General features: G+C 36.6%; 1 protein-coding gene across 3 annotated transcripts in view; it reads right to left on the bottom strand.

Annotated features, from left to right (window-relative positions):
- Window positions 1–23,688, bottom strand: part of BDP1 (BDP1 general transcription factor IIIB subunit) — an 88,696-nt gene that overhangs the window by 60,648 nt on the left and 4,360 nt on the right. For all 3 annotated transcript variants that reach the window (XM_079917637.1, XM_079917638.1, XM_079917639.1), the window contains exons 3-11: window positions 23,009–23,118; window positions 21,710–21,769; window positions 19,872–20,000; window positions 18,018–18,151; window positions 16,935–17,029; window positions 8,220–8,274; window positions 5,417–5,560; window positions 2,735–3,016; window positions 1,486–1,633 (exon numbers count right to left, since the gene is read on the bottom strand). In XM_079917637.1, coding sequence (XP_079773763.1) covers window positions 1,486–1,633; window positions 2,735–3,016; window positions 5,417–5,560; window positions 8,220–8,274; window positions 16,935–17,029; window positions 18,018–18,151; window positions 19,872–20,000; window positions 21,710–21,769; window positions 23,009–23,118 — 1,157 coding nt within the window. The remainder of the gene's footprint in view (window positions 1–1,485; window positions 1,634–2,734; window positions 3,017–5,416; window positions 5,561–8,219; window positions 8,275–16,934; window positions 17,030–18,017; window positions 18,152–19,871; window positions 20,001–21,709; window positions 21,770–23,008; window positions 23,119–23,688) is intronic.

Raw genomic sequence — 23,688 nt, 5'->3', positions numbered from 1 at the left:
GCCGTGGAGCAACTAAGCCCGTGTGCCACAACTACTGAGCCTGTGCTCTAGAGCCTGCAAGCCATAACTGCTGAGCCTACATGCCGCAGCTACTGAAGCCCAGACACCTAGGGTCCATGCTCTGCAACAAGAGAAGCCACTGCAATGAGAAGCCCGCACACCACAACGAAGAGTAGCTCCCACTCGCCGCAACTAAAAAAAGCCCGCGTGCAGCAATGAAGACCCAACGCAGCCAAAAGTAAATAAATAAATAAATAATAAAATAAAATAAAGACGCTCAACATCACAATCATCAGGGAAATGCAAATCAAAACCACAGTGAGGTATCACCTCACACCTGTTAGGAACTGTTATATTATACTAACATTACTTTTTAAAAATATATATGTAATTAAAAATATGTATTAATTAAAATATATATATTAATTTTTTAGAAAAACAGAAAATAATAAATGTTGGCAAGAGTATGGAAAAACTGGAATTCTTATGAACTGTGGGTAGGAATGTAAAATGCAGCCACAACGAAAAACAGTATGGAGGCTCTTCAAAAAATTTAAAACAGAATTATCATATGATCCAGCAATTTCCCTTCTGGGTATCTACCCATAAGAACTGAAAACAGGGTCTCAAAGAAATATCTTCAGTTCCATGTTTACTGCAGCATTATTCATAATAGCCAAGAGATGGAAACCACCTAAATGTCCATTGACAGATAAATGAATAAATAAAATGTGCTATATAATTACAATGGAATATTATTCGACCATAAAAACAGAAATCCTTCATATGCTACAACATGGATGAACTTTGAAAACATCATACTAGATGAAATAAGCCACTCATAGAAGGATAAATATTTATGATTCCACTTACATGAAGTATCTAAAGTAACCAAGCTCACAGAAAGTAGAATGGTGGTTACCAGGGGCTGGGGTAAGGAGGAAATAAAGAGTTACTGTTCAAAAGATATAGAGTTTCAGTCATGCAAGATGAAAATGTTCTAGAGATTTGCTGTACAACACTGTGCTCATAGTTAACAACACTGTACATTTTAAAAACTCGTAAGAAGAGCAGATCTCATGTTATGTGTTTTTTACCACAAGTAAAAACAAACAAACAAAAAAACCTCAGCAGGATACATCACATTCAAATTGCTGAAAACCAAAAATCAAGAGAAAATCTTTATAGAAAATGATAAACCCATGCAAACATTAACCACAAGAAAACTGTAGTGGCAAAGCAATCATCAGAACAAAGAGCAATACCAGAATGATATCACACAAATGGTAAAAGGGTGATTTCACCAAGAAGATACAACAATCCTAGATATGTATACACCTAACAAAAGAGCTTCAAAAGACATGAAGAAAAACAAATAGAACTGAAAAGAGAAATAAGCAAATTCACAATTACAGGTGGAGATTTCCCACTCCTTTGGTAACTGATAGAAGATGTAGACAAAGTGAGTAAAGATACATAAAATACCTTGGTGAAAGAGCAGGGTCAGTTCTTTTCTCAGCCTTTTCATTAGAGGATAGATCCACAATGTCATCTGTGTTCTGTACACAGGGAAGCTTTTGTACCTTATGGCTTTCATCTTCATTTATCTCAGGACTTAAAGACAGGCATTTATCTATTAATACAAAATGCATATTATTATAAAAATGATAGCAAAAACATATATATTTAAAGCACAAAGGAATTTACATATAACACTGTCATGTAATGATTAAGAAATTATCCCAAAGTCCAATTTCTTACAAGTTGAGCTATTCTGCTTTATATGTAATGTCTTTACTAGTAAGCCACAAAGAGCATATTATGATGCTTATAAATCACACTATGCTATCTATCAGGATTCACTTATTAAAATCTTATTGGTGAAGTTGAACCACATAAAACTTAAATTCTACAGAAAGGTTGTTCTGATCTGTTACTATTTTTTCTCCTCTCTTTACTTGGTTATCTGCTTTAAGTAATCTATATGTGAATTCTTCAAGAAAGAGACCGCGACTTCCCTAAACTCTTAGCTCTCATTCCCTAGTGACTCACAAGTGTCAAAATGTCTGTATTCTAGGGAGCTTTAAAAAAGAAAAATGAGGGCTTCCCTGGTGGCGCAGCGGTTGGGGGTCCGCCTGCCGATGCAGGGGACATGGGTTCATGCCCCGGTCCGGGAGGATCCCACATGCCGCAGAGCGGCTGGGCCCGTGAGCCATGGCCGCTGAGCCTGCATGTCCGGAGCCTGTGCTCCGCAATGGGAGAGGCCACAGCAGTGAGAGGCCCGTGTACCGCAAAAAAAAAAAAAAAAAAAGAAAGAAAAATGAGAGGAATACTTATTCTAGTACCTTTTATACAAATTAAACAACTTATTTTGGGTTCATAGAGGTGCTCTGTAGAGGCAGAACATGAAAACCTGTGATTTATTAACAAACACAATACATGTTTAATTATATGCACGTGACTTAGAATAATTGTTAATGTGAACACATAGGAGGTAACACATCTCAGAGACAAACTTGAGAGAAATATCTCCCCATTTCACTCTTTTTTTAATAAACGTTTTTTCTTTAAATTAAAAGTAAAAGGGTTTAACCCAGTACCAGGAATACAGAACCAATTAATAAGCATTATTAGTTGCTACTATCCAGAAGAAAAGTAGTTAAGTTATACATCATATTAGTGTACATGTCTTCACAAGTAATATAGGGGCTATTAACATATGTAATACACTTACTTTTGTGGTTTTCTCCTTTAGAAGAGCCTGGCTGAACAGTGGCATTTCCTGAAAGATTTACCTCTTGTTCACTACTTTCATCCTGATTCTTTCTTCTCCTTTTCTTTTGATTTATATCTTGTTCTAATGCATTCTGTTCTGAATCCTGTCCTGATAAAGTCAGAGACTGTTCTTCTTCTTCAACTGTCTGAGCATCCTTTTGAGATCCTTCTGTGTCTGAAATTCTAGTGCTCACAGACTCATCTGGATTATCATTCACTCTTTCACTGGAGACTTTTTTCACTTAAAGTAAGAGAAATTGTTATAAATATAAAAACAGCCTACAGAAAAATTCTTAAAGGTGGAGAAGATAAACACGTAAGGATGTCTGAGCGAAAATTTAAAGACAACCTAAACTGTTCAATAGAGAATGACTAAATAAGTTATAATACATTTATGCTATAGAAATCCATGCAGCAAATAACAATGAGGTAGGTTTGTACGTAGTCATGTACAAGATTTCAAAAAATATTGTTGCCTTAAAAAAAAAATCAAGTTGCAGAACAATATATACAGTATTACCACACTTTTATTTTAAGAAAAACAATTACATATACTCTAAGACACATACACATTTATAGGCATAGAAAAGAGTTTACTAACAATCATCCCTAAGAAAGCTAAGACTTTGAGGGCAGGGTACAAGAGAGAGTTCAAGTATTTTATTTTCTGTATCCTTTGTTTTTCAATGAACAACCTTATTAACAAATATTTTTAAACAATTTCTAGTGCCTTTTTTTGAAGGCATATTAATAGTTAACTGTATCAAAAGATGAAAATAATGAATTACATTTTAAAAAACAAAAATAATAAAATGTTACTTGTTTTTATTCAAAAAAAGTCAAAACAAGATTTTAAAACTAAGAAAATATGCTGGATTTATTCTTTATCAGAATAATAATCAGCAATTTTTAAATTCTGAGACTTGTAACAAAGTACCTGAAAAGTTCTCACATTAAATAAGATACAGTGAGTTACTTATGCTATCACTGTAACATAGTAACCACAAGATTAGTGATAGATTAATATATCTATTTTAATTTCCCAGGGCTATGTAAGTTAAAAAAATGACTAAAGAATGAAATAACTTTGCAGTTATCAATACTACTTTTAAAAAGATAGGGGCACTACGCTCTAGAAAAAGAAGTTCTATATTGGCTCTGTGCAGAAGGAGTTAACAAAGCAGACCTCACTGCTCTCCTTTGAAAGACCTGCTTAAAAGGTTGGCCCTCAGCTTCCCTGGTGGCGCAGTGGTTGGGAGTCCGCCTGCCGATGCAGGGGACATGGGTTCGTGCCCCGGTCCGGGAGGATCCCACTTGTCGCGGAGCGGCTGGGCCCGTGAGCCATGGCCGCTGAGCCTGCGCATCTGGAGCCTCTGCTCCGCAATGGGAGAGGCCACAGCAGTGAGAGGCCCACGTACCGCAAAAAAAAAAAAAATTGTTTAAAAAGGTTGGCCCTTGGGCTGCATCTGGAAACTTGGGTTTGGGGAGAGTTCCCACCAGCCTAACTGACAAAAGTGGCTCGCTGTACCTAAATTGTTTAAATAAACAATGTGGTTTATGCTGAACAAATGCTTTCCTTTTGGGAGTTTTGAATTCTGGTACATTCCAGGAAGAAGGTGTCTACATGACCAACCTCTAATAAAAATCTTGGGCGCTGAGTTTCTAACAAGCTTCCCTGGTAGACAGCTTTTTACATACCTCATTCCTACTTGTTGTTGGAGAATTAAGCACATCCTGTGTGCCTCTACTGGGAGAGGACTCTTGGAAGCTTTACTTCTTTTCCCTAGACATTGACCTATGTGCCTTTCCCTTTGCCAATTTTGCTCTGTATACTTTCATTGTAATAAATCTCGGTGTCTGTACAACTATATGCTGAATCCCGTGAGTCCTAGCAAATAATTGAACCTGGGGGTGCTCTTGGGGTCCCCCTACACAGGCTCTCACAGTCCTAGCTTGAGTCCTGCCTCTACCACTACTAACACTGTGAGACCTTAGGAAAAAATGACTTAGGATCTCTGAGGTTATTTCTGGGTTATTAAAACAAAAGGAAAGGGGCTGGAATGTATAACTAATATATAAGGTTCCCTGTAGTTCAAAGATTCTTTAAATTATGTGATTATAGCTAAACATTGTCCTCAGATCAGAATTCAAATAGTTAAGAAAATATAAGCCTAAAAATAGAAATACTCACATATGAACAATTTCCTACCTGGTACAAGTCAACATTAACCCTCAGAAATAAGGTGTGCTCAAACAATACAGTTGAGTCACAAGCCCAAAGTATTAGAGTTCCATTTTTTTTTTTTTTAGACTTTTGTGCCAGATTTGTTTTACAGAGAAAAATGATAATAAGTAACCAAACATGACACCCCAATATTCTGATGCTCCTTTATTAGCTATAACTATGCCCTCAATGCAAGAAAGATGTTAAATAGCCTAGCCATCCAATTATAAAATGTAAAAGGGAGCTGCTGTTTGGGGCCAGATAACTAGAATATTGAAGAAAAATCAGTTCCCTCCAATCGGATGTCCTGATGATCTCAACTACCTGAACTACATATGAACACCCTAAGACTTGAGGGACAATATTGCAAGCCTATTATTATTAAGTAAAATAACACACTTTCTTTTAAATAAATACCTTTTACATTTTTCCGTGATTTAGAGGACTTCTTCTCCTTTAAAGTCTGATTTTTAACAGATTTTTGTTTTCTTTTCTCTTCTTCAGCAAGAACTTTCTGAAGCAAATGAGCAAAAAAATCGAAGTCAAAAGGGCGCTTTTCCTCTGTTTAAAAAAAAAAAAGAAACTTCAAGTTTTTATTTTAAAAAAAGGAAAAGAACTTTCAAGTTTTAATTTTTCTTAAGTGTAATACCAAAAGCGAATGGGCTTAGCAGCAGAATGGACAAAGAACTCTAATCACTATAGTACAGTCACACAACAGAAGATCACTGAGCAATAAAAAGGAACAAACTATATTAGTTTAAAAAATAAAGAAAAGGAACTACTGATACAAGCAATAATATTGGTGAATCTCAAAAACATGCTGAGTGAAAGAAGCCAAACATAAATGAGTATATACTGTATGATTCTATGAATAAGACGTTCTAGAACAAGATAAACTAACCTATGATGATTCAAATGAAAATAGTAGTTGCCTGGGTCAGGATTAGGAGTGGAGATTGACTAGAAAGGGAAAGAAGTGGCCTCGCTGGAGTGATGAAAATGTTCCATGGCTTGTTTTGTGTGGTGGTTACACAGGTGTACTCTTTGTCAAAACTCAAACTATAAATTGCACTGTCCATAATTATAAATACACTTTTTTAAAAGGCTAGGATGATTAAGAAGTCTGCAAAAGCCTATCCACCACTTTACGTCCTCACTTTATTACAACTCTTTCACTATTAACTCTTACTCTTCCAAATATCAGCGAAGAGGATAGTAAATGAGTATTGATCAGGACCACTCTCACTAAATACCTATTAACAGTATTATATCAGAAAGAGTAATCTATGAACAAACCAAAATGAATCCACTCCAGGAGTCAATCCTTGCCTCAGCTGTGTCTACAAATACAGTGAATACAGAGAAGTGAATACAGGGAAAATGGTGCTCCAAGACTGTTTTGATTACAAGATGGCCTCAGAAAAAGAGGTATATACCAAAACAAAAGTAAATTAGCCTCAGGAAACTAAGCCCAAACCTGAGATTCTTGAAAGCCCTATTTTATTGTGGATCCAGCTTTTCATCTGTTCTGACCTTCCACACAAATGATTCTGAAAACCACAGCACTAAAATAATCCATAAAGTTCTCAGAGGAATTAAAATATAAGTTCTAAAAAATACCATTTGGGTTTTTTTGTGTTTGTGTTTTAACAATTTCCACTACAAAGCATCAAACAGTGAATTTTAAAGGTTCTATTATAATGGTTTTAACAATGGCTCCACACCCCATAAACTGTTTATAGATTTATGGACTCTTTTCTGATTATAATGCATTAAACATAACGAAAAGTTTCAAGACCACTTCTCTAAAATGGAGAGGGTTGAGGACTAAAATATTCCAGATGTTCCAGAAGCCATTCCTAGAAGTGGTTTTCCTGAGGACTCAATACCACATTTGTAAGGTATAGGGTCCACTCATCCACCTTTGTGTCTACTCATAAAATAAATGTACATGCTATACAATCTAAGTACTTCTCTTTAGAATTTTTTTCTAAGATTAGCACTATGGCAAATGAACACTGAATACACCTATTAATCATGAAACGTCGGTAATTATATTCCAAACAAAGAATACAGGAACTACGCTAAATAGTACATTTAACTCTGGTTTTCTTTACAGATCCCTTGATGTAGTTCTCTGGACTTAAAAAGAAACAACGTTCATTTTAATAAGGCTATTAGTTAAAAGCTGAAAGTTATACATCATTTCTTCAAATCAGGTCTAAATTCAAACGTCACCTCTTCAGGCACTTCCTGGTGGCACAGTGGTTAAGAATCTGCCTGCCAATGCAGGGGACACAGGTTCGAGCCCTGGTCCGGGAAGATCCCACATGCTGCGGAGCAGCTAAGCCCGTGCGCCACAACTACTGAGCCTGTGCTCTAGAACCCACGAGCCACAACTACTGAGCCTGCGAGCCACAACTACTGAAGCCCACGCGCCTAGAGCCCATGCTCCGCAACAAGAGAAGCGACGGCAGTGAGACGCCAGCACACTGCAACAAAGAGTAGCCCCCACTCGCCGCAACTAGAGAAAAGCCCGTGAGCAGCATCGAAGACCCAATGCAGCCAAAAATAAATAAATAAAACAAATAGATTTATTTCAAAAAAAAATCACGTCTTCAGACAGAACTTCCCTTAATACCCAATCTAAACACCCACCCCCTAACTCCCTCTTTTTTCTTCTTAGAAATTAATCACTATCTGAAATTATCCTGCTTACCAATTATATTCCTCCTCCACCCAATTAGACTTAAGGCTCTAAAAGCAGGATTCTCCATCTGCCCTGTTCACCATGATATCCTCAATGCCAACAACAGTGACTAGCACACAGCAGGTGGTCTGTATTACTGACTGAATGACAGACTTACCACAGTAGGTAAGGAATCATCTATAGTGTAATATCTTCCAGAAACAATTAACCTCTTCTTCAGTACAATTCCCCCAGAATAAAGAGCACTTAGAAATAGTATCTTCAGTCTCCCTAATTTCTTGGACTCAGAACTCTGCTTACTTGCTTCTTGATGTTTTAGCTATTCCCTTGCCTATAGATCTATATGAACTGCCAGACCTGAACTGCTAAAGAGAAAAATTTCCAGTCTTACTCTTCCTATGACAATATAGGGATGAAACAAATCTAAAACACACTGGAACCAAAGACAAAACATTGGTCATTTTTTAGAATCTCCAAATGATTCCTTGTGAAAGAGGTCTTAATACTTACGGAATGCTTTGTCTATTCTCCATCCATTTGTTTTCTCTTCACGTTTAAATTTATTCTGTTAACAAAACAAAACAAAAACTCTTTGGTAATTTTCTCCCATTAAACAAGTGCAGATTATGTCTTAAAAAAAGCATCAAAATAAAATTCTTATAATAACATATGATTCTCTAATAAATAATACGTCTTTGCTAATAGGCGAGTTACTTAAACCCTTAGCTTTTAAAAAATAGAAATGAAAGATTTATACTGAGCTCTGTGCTCCTCCTTATGATCAATAACATGAATTAGCAATGAAAACTGGATTTACAGAGGATAGAAAAAAAAATAAAGTCAACTAGCGTGGAAACAGATCAAACAGTAATCAATTAAGCTAACCAGTATTAACTCTTTAAAAACTAGTATATTCATATCAGGTTAAACCTCTTACATTATTATTCTGTTTTTAATGGCATGGAGGGGAAACTGTAAAGAAACAACTAACCAAAATTTTGAAGCAGGCCAAGTTTATGTTTAGAAACTTCTTTATATTAAGAACATTTCCTCATGCTTTTCTGAGCACCAAAGAGCCCCATTCCCAATTCCACTCCAGATTACCTCCTTTAAGATGGAGATGGTTAAGGTTTAGGGTTCAATGCATCCTAAGGTCATTAGAAAGTCTGAGGGCATACACATACACAAACACACCCTGCAGGAGGGAACGATCAGCCAATCTCTCCCTTCTACAGATCAGTGGTCTGAAAGCTTTTATTAAAAATACAAAAATTGTTTTATTGAAAAAAAAGAAAAATCACACAAAATAAAGAACCTCTTCATGGCCCCGTTCTTCCCTCCAAAAGAAACTACCCACTAACCTGACTTTATATTTTTTTATTAATTAATTAATTAATTAATTAATTTATTGGCTGTGTTGGGTCTTTGTTGCTGCGCGCAGGCTTTTTCTAGTTGCGGCGAGTGGGGGCTACTCTTCGCTGCAGTGCACAGGCTTCTCCTTGCGGTGGCTTCTTTTGTCGCGGAGCACAGGCTCTAGGCGCTCCAGCTTCAGTAGTTGCAGCACGTGGGCTCAGTAGTTGTGGCTCACAGGCTCTAGAGCACAGCCTCAGTAGTTGTGGCACACAGGCTTACTTGCTCCATAGCATGTGGGATCTTCCCAGACCAGGGATCAAACCAGGGACACAGTCCCCTGCATTGGCAGGTGGATTCTTAACCACTGCGCCACCAGGGAAGTCCTAATCTGACTTTAAAGCAATCACTTTCTTACATTTCCTCACTGTTTATCATCCAAGCGTACATCCTTAAGCTCTATAATTTAGCCTTTCCTATTTTTTTAAAACTTCATGTGACTAACATCTTTCAACCTACAGATTATCCCTCTATTCCATTCTTTATTTTTCCTCATAAAACTTATTACCAAGTAGTATAGAAGTTTTCAAGGAAGATCATCTTTCTCCCTTAAAAGATCATATTATTCTTTAAACATTTCCTCAAAAGTTAACAAAAGTCAGGTCCACATGTAACAAAAGTCACATAAAAAGTGACAGACTACAATTACTAAATTAAACATCCTGAGAGAAATAACAGTAGGCTTTAGGCATTATTCAATTCTAAAACATTGCTACATCATATTTTACTTCATTGAGAATATAATCCAGAACAAGTTAAAATATTTTTGAAGAATGTATTGATGTTCATCATTTTTTTTTTCTGGCCACCCCACACAGCTTGTGAGATCTTAGTTCCTGGACCAGGGATCAAATCCAGGCCCTAGCAGTGAAAGTGCAGAATTCTAACCAGTGGACCACCAGGGAATTCCCGGATATTAATCATTGAATTCATAGGCAGGAACCACTGTAGGCAAAATTCCACAATTATAAAATAAATCCCATAATTTCCATCTCTGGCCCTGACAAAAACTGGTAACGAGCTTTTCCCACATATCCAACCCAACGTAAATAATTTTAACACCAAACAAAATAAATGCATCAACTATTTTCAAGCACTAGACAATAGGCAGAGCAAGACTACAATCCCACAATCCCAGAGAGAAGGGAAACACAAAAGATGTACCAATGTTCACACTGGCTGTCTGCCTGGGCTAAATTTCCTAACCAATGAAAGAGAGAAAAAGGCCAAATAGCGAACAGAGATCCTACTGAGCTGAGGAAGTAGATAATCTTTAGGGGCAGGGTTCTACAGAGAAGAGAGCTATTTAAAGAGGAGTCTCACAAGCCTGGTAGCAGTATCCCATAGGCTGTTGGTCTGGGTTCCATATGCCCAGAGCATAAGCTCTAGTGGAGAACAGCTACTTCAGGGACAGGAGCAAAAAGACAATACTAGAGGTCACGTAACATAGTGAGATGACAGGGTTCTTCCCACATGAATGGAAAGATTTTGTTAACATCCAAACATTCACCTCAGACACCAGAACAACCACCACTTAGAGACAGGGATCACACCCTAGAGTAGCCTTTCTCAATTGAGGTTCTAGCATGAGAATTAAGCCCTAATGCCCTAAGGGATATACTACATGTAATGAATCACCTTCTTTCCTGTACACCTAGAATGGTGTAATATGACCACCCTTAGAAAAAATTAGAAAACAGTAACACAAATTAATTTCTGTAGTTCAGATGAGAAACCTAGAGTAAGGACCAGTCTTAATAAAGCCTAAAATCAAGCCTTGGGAAGAAGAAGGAGAGTTGGCAATATATTAACTGCCTTCTAGAACTAAACACTCTTTAAAGGAAAAAAATACAAAATAAAAACAAACGTAATCCAGACACTGTGCAACATATCCACAATGTCCAACATGCAACTGAAAAAAAAAATTCACAGACATGAGAAAAGACAGGAAAATGTGATGCAGTCAAGGAAATGAAGAGTCAACAGAAACAGATCCCAATATGACCCTGATGTTGAAATTAGCAGACGAGAAAGTTAAAGCACCTGTTATATGTTCAAGGATTTGAAGGAAAATATGGAATGAGCAGATACAGAAATCTTAGCAGAGGAATGGAAACTAAGAAAAATAACCAAGGTGAAATCACAGAAATGAAAGGTATAATATCAGAAATGAAACATTCACTGAATGGGCTTAACAGCAGACTGAAGATAGCAGAAGACAGGATCAGTGAACTTATAAACATGATACCAGAAACTAACCAAACTGAAATAAAGAAAAAAGACTGGGAAAAAAAATGGACAGAGCTTTGGTAATCTGTAGTACAATGTCATGCAAACTAACACAGGTAAGCGGAGTACTAGAAGCAGGGAACAAAGCAGAAAAAACATTTTAAAAAACAACTCTTGGGCAAATCATAAACAAACTGCTGAACACCAAAGTTAAAGAAAAAATCTTGAAAGCAGTCATAGAAAAGCAATTCATATATATGTATAACTGAATCACTCTGCTGTACAGCAGAAATTAACACAACACTGCAAATCACCTATACTTGAATAAAATAAATTGAAAAAAAAAAGAAAACCGGGCTTCCCTGGTGGCGCAGTGGTTGAGAGTCCGCCTGCTGATGCAGGGGACACAGGTTCGTGCCCCAGTCCGGGAGGATCCCACATGCGTCAGAGCGGCTGGGCCCGTGAGCCATGGCCGCTGAGCCTGCGCATCCAGAGCCTGTGCTCCACAACGGGAGAGGCCGCGGCAGTGAGAGGCCCGCGTACCGCAAAAAAAAAAAAAAAAGAAAAAAAAAGAAAACCTTAAAAACAAAAAAGAAAAGCAATTCATGACATGAATGACATGAGTGATGGCTGACTTTTCATCAGAAACACTGGAGGCCAGTGGACAATGGAATGACATTTTAAAAGCACTGAAAGGAAAAACTATCCAACCAGACTTGTATACCTAGCAAAAATGAGACTCAAAAAAGTCTTTCAGAAAAATGAAAGCGGAAAGAATTTTTCAACAACAGGTAGGGTATTCAGAACTACAAGGAGTGAAAAGCATCAGAAATGGTAAACATGTGGCTAAATATTAAAGACTACAGTTGACTCTTGAACAACCAACCTAACTTTGAACTGTGTGGATCCACTTAAATATGTGAATTTTTTTCAATAGTAAATACTACAGTACTACACAATCCGAGTTTGGCTGAATCCATGGATACGTAACTGCAGATACAGAGGAATCGCAGATATGAAAGGCCAACTATAAGTTATACTCAGATTTTTCACTGCAAGGAGGATCGACACTCCTAACCCCTGCATTATTCAAGGGTTAACTGTAGTTTCTTTAATCTACTAAATTTCCGTTAAAAACAAAAGACTCTCTAAGCTAAAATAAGTTCATGGGTAGTGGGGTTTATAAGCAGAAGTAAAACATGTAATAGAATGAAGGATGGAAGGTAAATAGAATTCTTCTTCTAAGAGGATATTATGTAAAGAGTAAAAAGGTACAACAAATAAAATACTAAAAAAATTTGATTAACCCCATTTAAAGCAGGAAAAGATGAGTAAAAAACAGATGGAATGAATGGGAAATAGTGAGATGGTAGACTTAAACAGAGCCATATCAATTATCACATTAAACATAAATGAACTAAGTTGTTAACAGAAATGTAAAACAGACATTTTGTTTTATTTTTATCGGGGGCAACATAAGAATACAATGAACATTTCCTGTAGATACAATGAACCTATCTACAAAACAGAAACAGACTCATAGACATAGAGAACAGACTTGTGGTTGCCTGGGGGGTTGGAGGGTGGGGAGAGGGATGGACTAGGAGTCTGCGGTTGGTAGATGCAAACTATTACATTTAGAATGGATAAACAACAAGGTCCTACTGTGTAGCACAGGGATCTATATTCAATATCCTGTGATAATAAACCATAATGGAAAAGAATGTAAAAAAAGAATGTCTCTATGTGTATAACTGAGTCACTGCTGTACACCAAAGATTAGCACAGCATTGTAAATCAACTATACTTTAATTTAAAAAATAAAAATAAATGATCTGTGCCAAAAAAGAAAAGAAAAGGAAAGGAAAAAAATGGATCAATCTAAAGAGAGAAACACAAATCTGTAATTGTGGTTAGATGTGTCAACTCTTCTCTCAGTAACTGACAGAACTAGATGACCCCACACCCAACAACTGCAGAACATACATTCATTTCAAGTGCACACTGACCAAGGTGAGAGTATGATAGGCTTTACTTATTTATTTTTGGGGGCCATGCGGTGTGTCATGTGGGATCTTATAACCCGACCAGGGATCGAACCCACACCCCCTGCAGTGGAAGTGCAGAATCTTAACCACTGGACCACCAAAGAAGTGCTGCAAGTATGATAGGTTTTAAAATAAATCTCAACAAATTTCAAAAAGCTTGAAATCTTACAGATTATGTCCTTTGACATTCAGAATGTCAAAGAAACAATAACAGTAAGATATTTAGAAATGTCCCAATGTTGGATATTAAACACACTTCTAAACAATTGACATGTCAAGGAAGAAATCACAAGGGAAGGACTTCCCTGGTGGCTCAGTGGTTAAGAATCCACCTGCCAATGCAGGGGACACAGGTTCAAGCCCTGGCCTGGGAAGATCCCACATGCCGTGGAGCAACTAAGCCCATGCGCCACAACTGCTGAGCCCATGTGCCTGGACCCCATGCCCTGCAACAAGAGAAGCCACCGCAATGAGAAGCAGGTGCACTGCAACGAAGAGTAGCTCCCACTCAACACAACTCAAGAAAGCCCACACGCAGCAACGAAGACCCAATGCAGCCAAAAATAAAATAGTTAATTAATTAAAATTTTTAAAAAAAGAAATCATAAGGGCAACTAGAAAATATTTTTAACAGAATGATAATGAAAACAGTGTATCAATATTATGGGATACATTTACAGCTTAGATGAAAATGTATAGCTTTAAATGTCTACATTAAAAAAGAAGGGTTTAAAATCTATGTTCTAAGTTTTCATCTAAGGAAGCTAGAAAAAACCAGAGAAAATTAAACCCAAAGTAAATACAGGCATACCTTGAGGATATTGCAGGTTCAGTTCCAGACCACTGCAATAAAGTGAATATCGCAATAAAGTAAGTCACACAGGTTTTTTTTTTCTTTTTTTTTGGCTTCCCAGTGCACACAAGAGTTACATTTACATTACAGTGAAGTAGTCTATTAAGTGTACAATAGCATTATGTCTAAAAAAAGCAATGTACATACTTAATTAAAAAATATTTTATTGTTAAAAAATGCTAACCATCATCTGACAATGCAGATGGTTTGCCACAAACCTTCAATTTGTAAAAAAAAACGCAGTATCTGTGACGTGCAATAAAACGAGGTATGCCTGAAGAAGGAAAGAAATGCTAAAGAGTTTTTTAAAAACCAATGAAAACACACAAACAATTGAAAACTTAACATAGCTAAATGCTGGCTCATTAAAAGACTTTTGGAAGTCAAAAACCTTTAGCAAGACAAGAAAAAAGAAAAGAGAAAGAAAAATCATTAATCAATGAGATATATCACTATAAATCCTACAAACATTAAAATAGTAAGTGAATAGTATGAAATTTTTATGCCTATAAATTCAACAACTTAGCATCTAAACTGACACAAGAAGAAACTGAAACTATAAATACCCCTGTATGTATTAAAGAAATTGCATTTATAATCAAAACCCTTCCTCCAAAGGAAACCATAGGCCCAGTTGGTTTCACTGGTAAATTCTATCAAACATTAAAAGCAGGAATAATACTAATCTTAAACAAATTTTCTCAGATAACAAGAGGGAACACTTTCTAACTCATTTTCTATGACCACCATAACCTTGGTACCAAAAACACAAAGACACTAAAAGAAAATTATGAACCAATACTCTCATGAACAAAGATGCAAAAAATCCTCAAGAAAATATAACAAAAATCAGCAACATATAAAAAGAAGAATACAGTATGACTAATTGGGATTTATCACAAGAATACAAGGTTGGTTCAAAATTTGAAAATCAAGGACTTCCCTGGTGGCGCAGTGGTTAAGGATCCGCCTGCCAATGCAGGGGGACATGGGTTCGAGCCCTGGTCCGGGAAGATCCCACATGCCACGGAGCAACTAAGCCCGTGAGCCACAACTACTGAGCCCATGTGCCACAACTACTGAAGCCCGCGCGCCTAGAGCCCGTGCTCCGCAACAAAAGAAGCCACCACAATGAGAAGCCTGTGCACCGCAACGAAGAGTAGCCCCCACTCACCGTAACTAGAGAAAGCCCATGCATAGCAACAAAGACCCAACACAGCCAAAAATAAAATGAATAAATAAATTTTTTTAAAAAAATTGAAAGTCGATGTAATTCACTAGTCCATTTTTACTTTTCTATACTTTGCCCAAAGACCTGCTGGGACTACACTAAACTTTTAATGGAAGAGTCTAAACTGCTTCTAAAAGAAATAGTCTACTGACAAACTTATCATTAGTCACATATGAGGGCTCCCCTATACGATCAACTTCTAGCCTTCACAGAACTTTAACATTCTGTTCTCCTTATATCAGAGATCAACATTTGAAAAGGAACATAAAGAATATAAAAAATCCCTCATCTTTTGCAGAAATAGAATGACTATTACACTGTACACTGGTTCCCAGTAAATCAGTCCATGCCTAGTCTAGTTCAAGAAAAAAAAAATCTTTCTTAATGGTCCCTTTAATTAATGAAAGAAAAAGCCCATGGTTAGATAAAAATCTCACTATGAATTAGAAATGCACTAGAGCAACATGGTGTGCACTCAAATGCACTCCAACCCAGGAAACTTGTAATGAAGTTTCTCAACAAAAGGAACTATAAGATAGAGAAAGATCATTCTTTTAGGCATATTAAAGCACTAATTGATTAACATCATTGCTGTTGTTAATAGTATCACTGGAAAAAAGAAAAATAGTATCACTGGTTGCCCCCAAAGTTAAGGTGGCCTAGGAAAGCAACGGTTAGACCAGATATTGAGAACTATATAACTCAGCATGTTCTCTTCCTAGCAAATTCAGAGATATATTTTGTGTTCAAAATATACCCTTAACCCAAAAGTTCTGGTACATTTATCTACCTTTTTCATTACCTAACTCTTCTTTTATCTTAGTTTCACTGGCTTTATTGGTACTCCCTTAAATCCATTTTAGAAATAGGAAAATATAAATAAGAAAATATAATACTGAGGTTAAAGAGATTGTACTCATTTTATTTTATTATTTTTTAAAATTTATCTATTTATTTGTTTCTTTTATTTTTGGTTGTGTTGGTGCGCGCCGGCTTTCTCTAGTTGTGGTGAGCAGGGGCTACTCTTTGTTGCGGTGCACGGGCTTCTCATTGCAGTGGCTTCTCTTGTTGCGGAGCACAGGCTCTAGGCATGCAGGATTCAGTAGTTGTGGCACGTAGGCTCAGTAGTTGTGGCTTGCGGGCTCTAGAGCGCAGGCTCAATAGTTGTGGCACACGGGCTTACTTGCTCCGCGGCATGTGGGATCTTCCCAGGCCAGGGCTCGAACCTGTGTCCCTTGCATTGGCAGGCGGATTCTTAACCACTGCGCCACCGGGGAAGCCCTGTACTCATTTTAGAATTGAGAAATACTACATTACTTTTTGAGCTATAAAGAAAGACAGATGTACCAAAAACACAGTAGTGAAAAAGGATGGACTGACATTTCAACCAAAGGTTAAAAAAATAGTAATTTTTAGTCTCTTTTCGATCAACAAACATAATGGGTTTACTTTACCTTAATTTCTATCCTTGCTCTGTGAGGAAAAAGCTGTCCAATCATAGAAAAGTCAGTTCCTACCATGCTGATGGCTAAGAAAAACATATCTGTTTCTGTAAAAGTAAAAGATTTAGAAAGACTGAGAATAATCTTCTAAATATTTCAGAGGCAAAAAATCTTACCGAAGTATATATTTTGAGTTAAAAATAAATTTGACAGTACTTAAGTTTTTTATTAAAGTCCAGTAAATCTTTTATCATAGAAATATATATCTACATACACGTACATAGACATATCTCAATTTTACTGCAAGGAACCTCATGGATCTATAAACACCTTCTTTAAACTTTTATATAGAAACATGGTTTAAGAAATTTGCATGTTCAAACCAAAGCAGCTGGAATTTTTAGAAAGACATTCTGCCTATCTGGTCTCAAGTGCCTTGAAGAAAACTGTCAGTCATAACCAGTATAATACTGCTGTTATGTAGGCAACTAAGACGTTCTAAGTAGTATGTGAAAGAAAGTAGCTAGAAAAATACACAAGAAACTGCTAATAGAAGTAACCTCAAGAGAACAGGATTGGGGAAGTCAAAGAAGTGAATCTTTCTTTTCATTCTGTATTATTCTGTTGCGTCTGAATTTTTTCCCAAAATAAACTGTATTATTTTTATAATAAAAGTAAGTACTAAGCAACAGCTTGCAATAGGTAATATATACTTTTCTAACTGTGTACTTTTTATCATTAAGACTGTGTTACACAATACTGAGGTAGAACATTATTAGGAGCATTAAAAATATTGTTCATTTTTCATTAAAATGGTATTTGTTGTACAGGGATTTGACAAAGAATATTCCAGCCAAAATGACCATAATGCTAACTCCTCAAAAGATTTCTAAGATAAAGTCAGAGGTATAGTCCCATCGTGGGGGGCAGGGGAAAGGTGCCAATAAAACTAGCTAGAGAAAAAAATTTGCTAGTTTGTTTTTTTTTGTTTTTTTTTTTTACTTAGGGGAGACCTGGTTTAATTCAGAAACCGAGAAAATAATTCACCTTATTTCCAATAAATAATCTACACAATTTAAAATGAAAATCAGTTACCTTTATTTGACCATGGTTTAGAGTAATAGTTTTTCCTAAAGCTGGAGTATGTAGTTGTAGAACCACGCTCAAATATGGGGTCATTTTCCTCAACAACACAGGGGCCTTTGGTCCTTAAAACTTCTACAGTTAAACTGAAAAACAAGTAAGGAAACAAACAGTGAGATTCTAATAGCTATATTTTGAAATTTACCATGGTAAAATCATATCAAAAGTATAATATACATTTGAAGTACGCATATTTTCCAAGAATCTGCAGATTTTCACTCTAGGAAGCAAAAAGAAATGTCAACTTTCTTTCAAAATCCTTAACAGCAATATAAAATTTAAAAAATATCTTTAGGCCACCTAAATAATTGTTTTTTACTGACTTCTGCATGCCCCCTATATTTAATATATATTATCTTATCATGCAATACCCAACAGGGGATACTGCGAAATATAAGCATTTTATATTTACATTTTATATTCCTGCACACAAAGCAGTTAAATATGCTTTTAAGAATTTAATTACCAATAAAATCATCATCACCAAATAGTGGAAACAATATGCAAAAACAATTATCATTAATAGCATTACATTTACGTTTATCATAGAATTTACATAGTATAAAACAATTTATTACTAATAAAACTGTCAGAAGACTTTCCATCCCTCTTTTTTATTTCCTTACTAATTTAACTTTTTTTATTTTTAAAAATATTTATTTGGGGCTTCCCTTGTGGCGCAGTGGTTGAGAGTCCTCCTGCCAATGCAGGGGACACGGGTTCGATCCCTGGTCCGGGAGGATCCTGCATGCTGCGGAACAACTAGGCCTGTGCACCACAACTACTGAGCCTGTGCTCTAGAACCCATAAGCCACAACTACTGAGCCCACGGGCCGCGATCACTGAAGCCTGCACGCCTAGAGCCCACACACCTAGAGCCCGTGCTCTGCAACGAGAGAAGCCACCATGGTGAGAGGCCCACGCACCGCAGCAGGGAGCGGCCCCCGCTCGCCACAACTAGAGAAAGCCTGTGTGCAGCAACAAAGGCCCAATACAGCCAAAAACAAATAAATAAATTTATAAATTAAAATATTTATTTATTTGGCTGCACCAGGTCTTAGTTGCAGCACACAGATCTTCGTACCCTCGAACGGGATCTTTAGTTGTGGCACGCAAGAATCTTTTAGTTGCGGCACGCAGGATCTAGTTCCCCGACCAGGGATCGAACCTGGGCCCCCTGCATTGGGAGCACGGAGTCTTAACTGCTGGTCCACTAGGGAAGTCCCTTATCTTCTTTTTTTAAAAACACACATAAGAAAAAAAAAAAAAAAAACCACATTGGAAAGACAACTAAATTCCACAATGCCAAATTTGAGAAATTTAATGTTATAACTAAGAAATTAAGCCAGAAAGTCAATTAAAAATCATAAAATATGTTAAACCTATGATTCATTGTATTTTCAATAGTTAACACCACACACCAGAATATGGTATTAGTTAATAATACATAGCTTGAATATTGACATCAAGGCTGAGTCAATCTTCGAAATATATTCTCAGTGGAGGACATCATGTGATTAGTTCAATAGCTCATCTCAATTACCAGTAAAATTAGTAAAACAATGGTAGTAGGTTAGTGGGTGGCAGGTCAGTAGTACCATCTTCTCATATAAAGGACAGCATTATAAAAATTTCTGAAAATTATAAATGAATGTAACCCATCTTTCTATTTATAACATCCATTATGCAAATATAAACATTAGAGTCTAAGTGACAGTGACAAATACAGAAACTCAATGTCTCATTAGACAAAGCTCATTTGTTCTCATAAAACCACAATCTATCTCTCTCTCTTTTTTAACTTACCTTTCTTCATCCAAAATAATAGAACCATCTTCTGCCACTTTTACTCGAGGAACCAGCAATGGCCCATCATCCATCTCCTCTTCTATTTCTTCATTATCTTCACCATCAGGAGTACTCTTACCTTCTTGCCTACCAAATGTAAAGGTAGGTTAATTCATACAGCTATGAGAAATATTCCCTGAACATTATGAACTTCTAAAACAAATTACTGCACTTTCAACCTTCTAGCTATTTCCCACTTTCCCTATAACCTAATTGAAAATACTATGTGTTGTTAAGGCCATGGTTATAAGATTTTCTCAAATTTTATCTAGTAGCATTTAATAGGAGTCTTTACTCTATTGAAGAGAAATAAATGCTCATCTTTTCTATCTCAACAGAGTATAAGAGTAAACCGTCCAATAGTATGGAATTAACAAAAATAACCCTTACAGCATTAGTTTCCAGATCATGTTATTACCTCTTCAGAACAACCCTTGGGGGTTAGTTTTTCATGCCCATTTGAAACTTGGAGAAGATAAATTACTTTTGCTCTAGATTACACAACAGTAAGAACAGACCAAGAAGCCAAACAGTTTTCCAAATAATGACTCCAAATTCCATATACTTTCCATCCAATTACATTATCTCCTTAAGGTCTTATTGAAAGAAACATAACCTATAAATCTGTAAAAACATAACCTATTTCTGAAGCTTGTGAGTTCTGCTTTAAAACAATGTGGATTCTAAGAAAGGGTAATCATTACGGGGAATTTCCTGGCAGTCCAGTGGTTAGGACTTGGCGCTTTCACTGTCGTGGCCCGGGTTCAATCCCTGATTGGGGAACTAAGATCCGGCAAGCCACACGGTGTGGAAAAAAGAAAAAAAGAGTAATCATTACTTAATGATTGTTACTTGAAGCAACAACCAGAAAGTCCCAATGTTTCTGCTAATTTTCCACAATTCCCTACCTTGAATTACAAGTCTACAATAACTTCCTAGGAGGTCTCTTGGAGGGATTTCTTAGGAATAAACTAATATATGACAGTGAAGGCTTGAACACAAAAAGAGACTCTCTAACTGGCATCAAAACTATACCTACTGAAAAAACAAAAAACAAAAAACAAAACTATACCTACTGAAGGCAAGTGTATACAAAATGCTTAAAAAAAAAGAAAAGGAAGGGGAAAGAAGAAAGGAAAGAAAAAGGAGGAAATAGAAAAAAACTATATGTTTGCTTGGATAGACATAGACTAGAATTAGAAAGATAAGTTAAAAATGTGGTAACATTTGTGGCCTCCAGGAAGACGGACTAGACGGCAGAAAAACAAAGTTGGAAAACTTTTCTCAGTACACTTTTGTTCCTTTTGAATTTTGTACCATGTGAATATTATTATTCTGAAACAAAACCCTTTTTAATTCTAAACGCTTTAATTTAAAATCATAACTCTATTTATACATGTAATATACAAGGAGTGTGAGGCTTTTATGTTGACTTAAATCAAGCAGTAACTTTTATTCTTGTGATTCCATTTAAAAATTCCTATCACATGTAATTTAACTAAAACAGGAAGCATCATTTGTTTTTTTGGGGTTTTTTTTTGTGGTACACGGGCCCCTCACTGCTGTGGCCTCTCCCGTTGCAGAGCACAGGCTCCGGACGCACAGGCTCAGCGGCCATGGCTCACGGGCCCAGCCACTCCGTGGCATGTGGGATCCTCCCGGACCGGGGCACGAACCCGCGTCCCCTTCATCGGCAGGCAGACCCTCAACCACTGCGCCACCAGGGAAGCCCTGATTTCATTTTTTTTTTTAATTTACCCATAACAGAATATATTCAAAACAGATGAGATGCTTACTCTCTTGTCTGGACTGGTGTCAATGATTTTTCAGTTTTCTTTTCTTGCTCCAGTGAAGAACTATTAAACACAAGTCAAAACATACCTTTTAATAAATAAGTAATTTACATTTTGTCAATTCTATCTGAGGAAGAAGCAAATAATTTTAACTTGCAATTTTTTTATGATATACCATAACACTACCATTAATGATGGTGTGGTCCAACACTCCATTTTTCAGTCAAAAACTTTTGTCATCAATATAAATAATTTGTTAGGCCCTAAGTAGGGAATACTTTTCCCTCTAATTCCTCAGTGAAGGCATGAAACAACCTAAGTGGCTTGTTTCCAACTCCTAGATGTCAAACAACTCAAAACCTAGGTTTCTGGCTCTTCTCTTAACTAAGCCAAAGATGTACTGAGCCTGAAAAAGACTACACTGAAAATATGCCATTACTCCTACATCCACCTGCTACACCGTCAACAACACAGTGAGGAGATTTATTATAAACTCTCTGCCTCCCCAGGCTAACTTTGACTAAAGAAGCTTTGTTCTTGGAGGATTTGTTAATCAAATGTCACTGTACTTAACGAGGAGGTAGGATATAAAAATAAGATCACCCCTTTAGATTACCTTATAGTATGTAAGAAATGTAAATGGCAAACTTGATTAGAGAAAAGTTGTTTAGTTGGTTTTACTGCATCTCGGTAATAAAACAAAAGAAATTTTTTTTTAATCTCAGAGGTAAAGGGCATCTTTACCATCCCAAGAAAACAGTTACTTGAAATAGCACTAATTTTTTTTGTTGTTTTTTTGGTTTTTTTGCCTGTATTGGGTCTTCATTGCTGTGTGCGGGCTTTTTCTAGTTGCGGCGAGTGGGGGCTACTCTTCATTGTGGTGCGCGGGCTTCTCACTGCAGTGGCTTCTCTTGTTGCGGAGCACGGGCTCTAGGCACATGGGCTTCTCTTGTTGTGGCTCACGGGCTCTGAGGCGCAGGCTCACGGGCTCTGGGGCGCAGGCTCATTTGTGGCACACGGGCTTAGCTGCTCCGCGGCATGTGGGATCTTCCTGGACCAGGGATCGAACCTGTGTCCCCTGCATTGGCAGGCGGATTCTTAACCACTGAGCCGCAGGGAAGTCCGAAATAGCACTAATTTTTGTTATAAAATTCTTATCCAAAGGACATCATATGTGCTATAAATTTTGTGCTATAAATTCCAAACATGTTGTTGGAAAACATGAAACCATACTTTAAAAGTGATACTTACTTAAATCACTATATACTCAAAGAAAGTAAAATAGAAATAAAGTTTACTTACGTCATTGGATTGTTATTTGGCAGGTAATATATGAAGTCTCTCATAGTCATTTTGGACCGATCTGGTGGCCTCTGACTTTCATTTACAGCATATTTGTTTTTCCATTGCTTCTAGATACACAAACACACAGAGATACGCTTCTATAAATATAGAAGAATTTTAGGGGAATTCCCTGGCAGTCCAAAATAATAAAAATATTATTTTAAAAAATAAAAATATTTTTAAAAATATTTTATTTTAAAAAATAAAAATAAAAAAAATAAAAATAATAAAAATAAATTTTAAAAAATTTTAAAAAAGAAGAATTTTACATGTATATATTTAAGTATACAGCCTACTGCTGTATTCATTGCAAATGCTTGAAGATTATTCCTATCACAATTATGCCTAATTTGAGGAAAAAATTTATAAACTTATATTAAAAAGTTGTAGCACATAAAGGAGTTTTAAAACACTAAAGTGACTGGGACTTGGGACTTCCCTGGTGGTCCAGTCGTTAGGACTCCAGGCTTCCACTGCAGGGGGCCGGGGTTCGATCCCTGGTCAGGTAACTAAGATGCCGTGTGCCACGTGGCACAGCTAAAAAAATAATAAATAAATAAATAAAGTGACTGGGACTGCGTAAAAGCTCAATGTATAAAATCATGCTTACTGATGCTGACTAACTACAATAGTGTACT

Source organism: Stenella coeruleoalba (genome assembly GCF_951394435.1).
Source record: "Stenella coeruleoalba genome assembly, chromosome: 3".
NCBI classification, from domain to species: domain Eukaryota; kingdom Metazoa; phylum Chordata; class Mammalia; order Artiodactyla; family Delphinidae; genus Stenella; species Stenella coeruleoalba.
Note: the sequence above shows the minus strand (reverse complement) of the source record. Positions and strands in the feature narration are given on the sequence as shown.